Below are 10,222 nucleotides of genomic sequence, written 5' to 3'. Positions count from 1 at the left end.
ATATTATTTATTTGATAATGTAATAACAGTAGTTAAATCTATAATATTTAAATTGAAAATCATCAATATATATAATCTCAATTTTAAAAGTATTTTTTTAACCAAATATATTAAATTATTTTTTATTTAACCTCAATTTCAACTATAAATTTAACCAAACATATATCTTTTCAAATTAATTTTAATTAAAAATATTTTTTTTCAAATTATAATTATAACAGCTACCATATATCAAATGTACTCAACAAATACAGCGCAGAGAATTTGACTTTGTTATTTAAGCTTGATTTGACTTGGTTCCAATAATCTGCAGTGTATATTTAGGAGTCTTAAAGCATCATGTCAGTGTTGAAAGTTGAAACTTGAGAGGTCCAGCTTGCTTATACTCCCATGTATTTGTATAAGGTCTTGAACCAGTCATGGCCATTAAGGCATTCACGTTGCCAAGTGGGGAGGTTCAATTAGTCAGCCCTTCAATTTGTCTGTCAAAGAGTTCCATTGTCTTCTCTTTCCAGAGTTTAATTCTTTCTTAATCTGGCCTTGATCTTTTACACCATCCTGTCAAACTAAGGCTTTGTTGTTCACCGAATTCATTTAGCTATGTCGCCCTCCATTTTTTCTCCTCTCTCTAGAATGATGCGTTTCCCTCTTGTACGAACTCAAACCCGAATTCTAATCCTTTTATTCTAGCGAACCTACCTCGCCATAAATCTAATTAAAATCATGTGAAATCTACCATAAAGTAGAACCCACCATTGATGTAATTTTTTTTTTCAAAGACTACACTAAGCTACACATAAAGTGTTGCTCATATTTTGCTTTCATGGCCAGGACCCACCTGTATCCAGGAATTCATAAAAAAAGGGAAAAGGAAAGAAAAAGAGGGCAAATAGACAAATTCAACTTGGGATTTAATATGAGAAATGAATAAACTTCTACACAAGTGATGCCCACTTGGATTACAAAACAGGGTTCTGATACATTCATCATCTCTTGGGGATGACAAGGCCTTTTGGTAAAATATTCAATTAAATGTTGCTTTCACAAATTATTGTAGTTTGTGTTGTTAATCCACAGACATCAGAACAGCATATAATATAACATAAGGCTCAGCCAAATTCGCCAAGGACAGTAGCACATAGAATGAGATAAATTCCAAACCTTCTCGACAGGCTACTTCAAGTATCGGATACAAGACTATTAAACTCTACTTTGATTCCTTGGTCCCTATCTATGAATTCTGTATTTGCGTCGTCCTTCCTAGCAAAAAACCCTAGCATGACTCACATTTTCAACCCTCGAGTTACACAATAACATGTTGGGTATTGGGTCAAGAAAACTAGAATTGCAAAGAAAATAAATTGAAGCTATGAAAAGATATATCTGTGCATGTCTAAAGGTGTACAGAACGAAAAAAAGAGTATTTCCCGAGTTTATTTTTGTCTGTGGCTGACACATGCTAAGATAAATATGGAAAGAAAGTGCTGGTCTTTCTTCAGGTTGTTTTCTCGGGAAAGTAACAAAAGAAAAGGACAAAAAAAAGATTTTTGCTTCATTGATTTTTGTGGATTGCTATAACAAAAAAGCAAGGATTTTTTATGCGGGCAATATTAAGGTGTTTTTTTAGAATTGATTCTTACACATAATTAGTGTTTTTTTTTTTTTTGTGATGAGATGGATTTTGTTAAAGAAATCGACTTTTTCCTCTTTATTTTGTGGTCAATATATTTTCCTTAATTAATAATCACCTATTAAAAGATCTAAGTGCACAGAAAATAAGGTCTAAATTATTAATGTTGTCTAAGAAGTTTAAGAACTGTTTTGGTTGCTTGGGATGATGGGTGTTTACACCAAAAATAAATATTTATGTGCCAACCAACCAAAAATAATTATTTCTCATTGTCGGACTGGAAGGATAGTCTAAAATTGATTATGAACAATGAAATCAACTAAGCTTATAGAATTGAAAGTAATAAGAAATTTACTAGATGAACATAAATATGATTGATTAAAGAAAAATTAATCACCGTAAAAGTTTGAGTGTATGAGTGAGCAATCAAAAAATTTAATCTTATTTTTATAATAGGTGTTTTTAACAGATTAAATTGACCAAAATTATAGAATAATTATAGATTCTAAATAGTAAAATCAACTAAGCTTAAAAAGTTCTAATTGACTAAAAAATTTAAGAAGCAATCGATTATATAATTAAAATTTATAATTAATAAAAAAAATGATTAACTACGAGAATTTAAGTGCATGCAAGTAATTATAACACTTAATTAACTAAAAAATTTAAGAAGCAATCGATCATATAATTAAAATTCATAATTAATAAAAAAATAATTAACCACGAGAATTTGAGTGCATGCAAGTAATTATAACACTTAATTTTACTTAGAACAAGAGTCTTCAACATATTAAATTGATCAAAAATTATAGACTAGTAAAGATTCACTTGGTTATTAATTTGATAGAGTACAATTTATATTAGGATTTATCATGTAATGTACTTATTTAATAAACACAATCTTTGTAGGTATAGAATTGGAAGTTTAGATAAAACTTAATGATTGTAATATTATAAATAGGTCATCTAGTAAAAGTTAACTAACCTCATATAAATAGGTCATTTAGTGAAAGATAACTAACCCCACATATGTAATTTATGAATTTTAATTTTGTTTATGTTTTTTCCTAAAGGTTTTTTATTGTTTTATTTATAGGCTTCCTTTTTTTTTTTCCTCGTCACTTTAAATTCCTATAATTTTTTCCTTAAACTTATGTTATTTTTTACATGGTGGTATTTATTGGAATTGACAATTTTTTTAGGGTTTGAGATCTAGAATCTCACTTTTTATTTAGACAGTGTTTGTAATAATTATGATAAATATTATTTTTTAAAATATTTTTCGTTTGGGAATATATTAAAATAATATATATTTTTTTATTTTTAATTTTTTTAATATCATTATATCAAAACGATAGAAAAATATCAAAAAATTAATTTAAATTAAAAAATTATTATTTTTTAAATACAATTGGACCGCAGGAATAAATAACATCCATCATCTTGTCACAGATACCAAGTCCAAAATAAAATTGATTGACAGTTTCATAAAAACTTGTGAAATTATTATTCGCTTAAAATGTGCCAACATTTTTTAAGACTTGAAATTCGACAAAAAAAAAATAAAAAAAATGTATATAATGTGGTAGTTTTGCATTGTATTTTTCTTTGCCCTTTTGGCCTTTACACCCTCGAAGGTCATGGCCACCGAAAAGAGAACAGTTTCACATATTAAGAAAAATATTAATAAAAATAAAATAGCTCTGTTTAAATTATAGCTCATAGTTTTCTGAATCATTCCTTCTTCTAGACAAAAAGAAGAGGCAGCCGCCAAGAACTAACCAAAAAATCTTTGTCCAATTCAAAGTAGAGAACGGGCTAACATCACCTTCACCAATATTGACCTTACTGATAACATCCAATCAAATTTGCGACAAATTATAGATTGCTACATATGACACCCTGTGAACTGAGAAGCTGACTGTGATAGAAATTCATCACAGACAGACACACCAAACAGGAACCACAATTTGTATCGAGAAGTTTTCATGGTCTTAGTTACTCCTTGAGGTTCTTAAACTTCCCTGAACAAGGTTTTGCTTCTTCAGGCCTTTCATGGTGTTGAGACCAGCAGCAACAAATTATAGAGTGCAAAACATGGGAAAGAAACTGGATGCTCTTTTCCGGAGGAAACTCAAGACCTCTAGATTAAGTTCTCTAGCAAAACTAGCAATATCTAGGATCGTCATCCTCAAGAACCAGAGACAAGCCAGGCTTTCCCTTGCAAAGTCTGATGTTATTCAGCTCCTTAACCTTGGACACCAAGAAAGAGCTCTACTTCGCGTAAATTCATGATATTCCCTTTACCTTCTGCTTCTTTGATCTTTCAATCTTTATATATTTGATATGTGATGGAGTTTGCTCGACAGGTTGAGCATGTCATCAAGGATCAGAATATGCTGGGTGCTTTTGATATGATGGAGGATTACTTACATTTCCTGATCGAAAGAGTTGCTCAACTTGAAACAAACAAGTTAGTTTCTTGAATTTTATCAATCATGTTCATTTTCTGTGGTGGTGATACAGGGTTTTAAAACTTTGTTTCCTTTGTTCTGAGATTGAATATTATTAATTTATATGGATTACCGTTGTTTACATAGAGAGTGTCCTGAGTTCAAGGAGGCAATATCGAGCTTGATCTTTGCATCTTCCAGATGTGGTGAGTTTCCAGAGTTGCAAGAGATTCGTGGAGTTTTCACATCGAGATTTGGAAAAGAATTCGCTGCTTGTGCTGTCGAGTTGCGCAGAAACTGCGGAGTGCATCCTAATGTAAATAGCTGAATATTTGCAGATTAAATTATACCAGATTTTCTTCTCACATCTTTTTTAATTGTGTTTTTCTTTTGTTGTTTTAGATAATACAAAATCTTTCTGCAAGACAACCAAGCTTGGAAAACAGAAAGAAACTGCTGAAGGACATTGCAGCTGAGAATGGTATCATCCTGCATTTGGAGGAAGATTCTCCTGTAGTTGCACAAGTACGAGTCTTCTACAATACAAAATGAGTACAATTTCCTATGGAATATTGAGGTTTAACAGTCGTTGTTGGTTTCAGGAAAATCTGCATGTCGACCAGCCAAAGGAGCAGCAGCATGAATATAAATCAGTCAAGGTAGATGCTACCGAGTACCAAGCCAGAACCCACGTTTTGCCTGAGGAGGAGCTGTCCGGATCATTGAAAGGAAGGAAGTACAAAGATGTAGCTTCAGCAGCTCTAGAGGCTTTTGAATCAGCAGCTTACGCAGCACATGCTGCAAGAGCTGCCGTTGAACTCTCAAGATATGAATCTCAGGACAATGAACAATATGGTCATGTCTAGTCATGGATAAGGGATTGTGTATGATTCTGATGGGTCGTTGACACCTGAACTTCGAAGGATATATGAAGCTTCGAATGAGAGTATGCAATCAAAAGATAGGTTGGTATTTGACAAAATCCATATCATTGACAATATCAATCCTGAATCGGTAGCTGAAAACATGAAATAAAATGGAAGAGTGAATCTCAAGGTGTTTGAAGAGAGCACAACAAAACCTGTATTTGATAGGACACCATTTAATTCAAGTCCGAATTCTAACAATGATGTGATAGTTCAGTTTTTGATTTTGATTTTGATTTTTATATAAATAAAAAGAAGATGACATGATGAATGGAACGAAGAAATGAAATGAATGAAGAAAAAAAAAAGATTTGGCTCAGGAAAACACAAATGAGAAGTTTTTGAGGGTTGCTCAGGGTGGAATTATAACTTTGGAAGTTTTTGAAACTTTATTAAACTTTAAATTGGTTTAATTAATGATATAGGAGTTTAATGGAAGAATTTATAAATTTGGAGACTCAATTAAGTTTAGAATTAGTTTAATTAAGAAAATCAAAGGCTTAATTAAAATAATATTAAAATTTAGGGTCAATTAAGGTTAGAATTGTAAGAAATTAAAGTTCAAGGATCAAAATGAAAAGATAAAGTACTATAGAGAGTTTAATTTTCTTTTTCAAGGATAATTTTGAAAAAATGAAGTAGTTAAAAAGTCAATTAATAACTAAATTGTTTAAAATGAAACCAATGATAATTTTATAAAAGATACGGAAATATATAAATTTAATTACAATTTTATTTAGAGGTTAATTTAAAAAATATGAAAACCTTCAAAGATAGATCAAATTGAAAACGGTATTGTTTTGTTATTTTTATTTTTTATTTTTTAAATTTATTTATTTTTATGTTTTAAAAATTTTTTGAAAAAATTTTATTTATTTATTTATTTTAAATTAATATTTTTAAATTATTTTAATATACTGATATTAAAAATATTTTTTTAAAAGTAAAAAATAATATTTTAATATATTTTTAAATAAAAATTATTTAAAAAAATAAAAAATACCCCCTGCCACCCAATCAGACAACTCACACCACTGGACACATTGCAATTCCCACGACTTCCCTCACCAGTTTCTTTGTTCATTTTCGTTTCCTCCACCGCCATAACAAGCTATTGAGGCGTGGAGGAAACCACCATCAATAGCACAGCAATGGCAGGACTGTTGGTGTCCCAATGCAGCCAAGACATAAAAACCCAGGCCTTATCACTATCATGGAAGATAGGTAGCAGGATAGGATGCCTATAAAAGGCAGAAGGAGAAGAAAGAGAAGAGGAGGAAAAAAGAAAAAGAAAATCGCAGGAGAGGGAGAGATTGAGAGAGAGAGAGAGACTAAAAAAAACTAAAACAAGAAAAAAGGACAGAAAAGGAAGCGAAGGTAACAGAGAAGAAGAACAAAAGGAAGAGCAGAAGGAGTGCTTTCCAGAGCTGTGCCATCGTCTTCGAACATTCGGCCTTCATCTGCAGAGGTAACTTTCCCGTTCTTCCCTCGCTTTACATTTAATTCACTCCTGTAGCAGAAGTGTTGAACAGCGCTTTCTAAGTTTGTGCAATATTTATCAATACTAGGATCAATAAATACTTGTGAGTGAACATTCTCTTAGTAATTTTAGATAAAATAAGTAATATAACTTATCTTAAATAGAACGTTTAAAATATAATAATAATGTTTTTTACGTAATTAATTCTATATTATATAATCTCTGTTAATCATTTAGATTCTTAATAATCATAACAATAGATGAAGACCCATTAAACTAAATATTTTTTTTTTTAAAATAAAATGCCATAATTTTATAAGATGATGGTAATATCCTCAGGCCGGCTTGATGTAGCCCTACTCTATCTAGCCCAATAAAAAGAATAAAAAGAAGAAGAGTGGACTAAATCTGGGTCTCGGGCCAACCAACTCAAATTATTATTTGTTAACTCAAATTATTATTTGTTAAGGGTGTATTTGGTAAAATATATCTTTATATATTGTCATGTTTTTTTATACTGTTTTGCTTTGATATTTAACTAAATGAACCTCTTTTTTATATTAATTTTTTTAGAAAATTTAGGTATTTTCATTAATTTATTTATGCATCCCTTGCATTTTTTTTTTACTTTTTGAGTTTTTTTTTTTTTTTGCCATTGCGAGCTTAATTTATGAACCTTTATGGTTAAATATAAATATATTGTGCAATATATTTTTTTATTCTTGTTTAAAAAGAAAAAAATAATGAAAAAAAGATAAAAAGGGCCTAGAAATGTTTTTGATAAAAAGGCCTAGAAAATATTTTTTCTTCGTCATTAAAATTTAAAATTTTACTAATTTATTCACTATAATCAAAGTCATGAATATTGTACTTTCTAAGTTTGTGCAATATTTATCAAAATTAGGATCAATAAATACTTGTAGGTGAATATTTACTGATATTAGAGTTAGTAACATTATAAAAAAAAAAAAAAAAGAGAAAAATAAATTCTTAGTAATTTTAGATAAAACAAGTAATGCAACTTATCTTAAATAGAATATTTAGAATATAATAATAATTTTTTTTATGTAATTAATTATCACCGAAGCACCATGACTTGGACTCGTACAGAACTATTAACTATTTAATTGCAGATGAAAACAACACATCAGACAGCAAACTGAAGTGCATGAAGAAGTTGCCTCCGATGAGGATGAAAACAAGCTTCCATACCAATCTCCAAAGTGGACTCCACCGAAATCTCATGTCAATACCACGACAAATCCCACAAAAGGAAACTACGTGTATAAAACTGTAAAATCAATATAAAAAGAGGTTGATAATGAGATGTTCTCTACTTTGTAAAGGCTATTTAGCCTTCTCTCTATAGTTTTAGCTTGTTTTGCGTCTTGTTGTGGTTTGTCTTTCCCCTCTTTTTTTCTCAGTTAAAAGGCTTAGGTTTTTGTCCCTTGCATAGAGATTTTTGCGCCATTTGTTTTTTTTTGTTTGTTTTTTTAAAAGTGTGTTTTAAAAATGTGTTTGGTTTAAAAAGATATTAAATTGATTTTTTTAGTATTTTTTAATGATTTTGATATGTTGATGTTAACAATAAATATAAAATCTTATAAAAATTACTTTAAATATATTTTTAAATAAAAATACTTTTAAAATAAACACTGGACTATAATATCAAACATATTCTTTAAGTTCATTAATATTCATTTAGTTCTTAGACTTTAAAATTATGTTGAAATCGTGGGAGATTATTTGTAAGAAAATTGTTGCATCAACCGACCACCATTCCAGTCTTAAGGACAAACTACTTAATTAATCGTTGACCATAATAATTAATCTTCAACAATCACCTAATCTCTACACTATTTTTAATTCAAGTATAATATATTTAATTTTGTATAAATTAGTATGCATGCTAATATCTTTATCGAATCAAATACAACTTTAAATATTCTATTATTTACATAACATGCACACTAAAATTTTATTTTAACTCTTTTACAAGTTCATGCCCTCTTACTTGATATAAAATTGCGAGCAATCTACACTTAATAATTGTTACCACAATATGTTATCGACACTTAACTATCTTGCACCTTTTCCTCTTCATCGTTTTATCTCTTATATATTCCATAAAATGTTAGGTGTATATTGTTAAAATCCTTGACGGAAAGTATAGGAAAACATTACGTTTTTACAATATGGGTAGGTCATTCAAGGCTCAATATTGGCAAGTGTATATGATTATGTGGCTGTGACCATCAATGGTGAGGGTTGCGAATTGGCTTATTGTTAGCATGAAGATGAGAAATGGACTTTTCTGCTTGGAAACAAAGGTTGTTTTCCAGTTTTCATGTTATTGTAGGGGGGGTTTCATGCTTTGATGCAGAATGGATGGCCGTGGGTTATTGACATTCATCACGATAATCCACAGGTAGATGACCTAGCTCCGCCTTCTCCTTTCTATGGAGGAAGTTCTCTATCCTACATAGTAGAGTCTTCCAATGGGCTCTTTTTTTTGTTTGAACAACAAATTGAAATTTCAAAGACGTTACCCCACAAGGAAATTTGTCAGTAAAACATAGTATTACTTCAATGTTATGCCTCTTAATTGTAGCAAAACCAGACCAGAGCGAGATGAAACATTGCCTTCTCATGAATGTTATGCCTCTTATAAATGTTACCTACTAGAGCATGCACAACACTTTCACGAGGAACATACCCTTTCAGCTCTCCGGAACTGCTAAGGGAAGATATATGGTCCTTCTTATCAACCCAATTTGCCCCCTCTATCATCTTCCGAGATCGATTTGCTTATCTATCTGTTTTGAATTCCAAAAATAGCAACTAGATTCTCAAATACATAACCTTGAAACATCTGTAATCAATAGCGCAATGAAAAAGCATACCCACCAACTACAGAGGTTCATGAAAAGAATGTTGATCGAATTATAACAACAATTAAAGCGTGTAAAACTTATTTTAGGGTTAGGTCTCTGCTCTTTTTTCATGGGTTAGGTCTGGCAGGTGCATCCCTCGTCATTTCAATAACAACAATTCAAGTGTGTAAAACTAACGTGAAATGGATCTTATCACAATTGATGTATAATCAATAATTATTTTTTGTTTAATATAAATCCTTCAACGTATATACACAGCCAATACAGTAAATCTAAATCGAATATAAATAAAAATTTATTCATTCCAGAATGGTTTTTTATTTTTTTTAAAGAGATTTGGAATGCATTATTTTTTTTGTCGGGCTTCGTTTCATTTTCATAAGTACTTTAACAAAATTCAACTTGGTGAAAGAAAATGACATTTCCTTTCACAAAATACACTTCGTTTTTAATTATCCCATCGTATTCATGCTTTCTTCTTTGTGGGCAATGATATGCATCTTTCTATCCATAGGATAACTTAAAGCATCAAAAGACGATACACTAATGATTCTGTACAGAAATTTTACCCCCACAAAGCTTCCTTACTCTGCTGATATCAATAAATAAAAAGTGTACAGTTTTTTATATTATAATCCTGCGGGTTACTACAATCCTTTTTGTTTTTTTTTGGTTTTCATCAATTTCTCCTTTGAGTTATTAAACTTTAAGCTCAAACTTGTTTATGGAGCAATGTAATAATATTATATGGGCTTTAACTTCTAGCCACGCACATATAATTAGCTGAGGTCTAAAGAGTTGAAGGCTTCATATATATATATATATATATATATATATAT

At 30.3% G+C, this 10,222-nt stretch overlaps 1 protein-coding gene across 1 annotated transcript; it reads left to right on the top strand.

Moving 5' to 3' along the window:
- Positions 1–3,385: 3,385 nt before the first annotated feature.
- Positions 3,386–5,231, top strand: LOC105123367 (IST1-like protein). Its single transcript, XM_011022928.1, has 5 exons — positions 3,386–3,913; positions 4,000–4,103; positions 4,231–4,399; positions 4,486–4,608; positions 4,686–5,231. The coding sequence occupies exons 1-5, from the start codon at positions 3,686–3,688 to the stop codon at positions 4,947–4,949; spliced, it is 888 nt and encodes a 295-aa protein (XP_011021230.1). The 5' UTR covers positions 3,386–3,685; the 3' UTR covers positions 4,950–5,231.
- The last annotated feature ends 4,991 nt before the right edge of the window (positions 5,232–10,222 follow it).

Source organism: Populus euphratica, unplaced genomic scaffold, assembly GCF_000495115.2.
Source record: "Populus euphratica unplaced genomic scaffold, PopEup_1.0 scaffold10.1, whole genome shotgun sequence".
Lineage (NCBI taxonomy): Eukaryota > Viridiplantae > Streptophyta > Magnoliopsida > Malpighiales > Salicaceae > Populus > Populus euphratica.
Note: the sequence above shows the minus strand (reverse complement) of the source record. Positions and strands in the feature narration are given on the sequence as shown.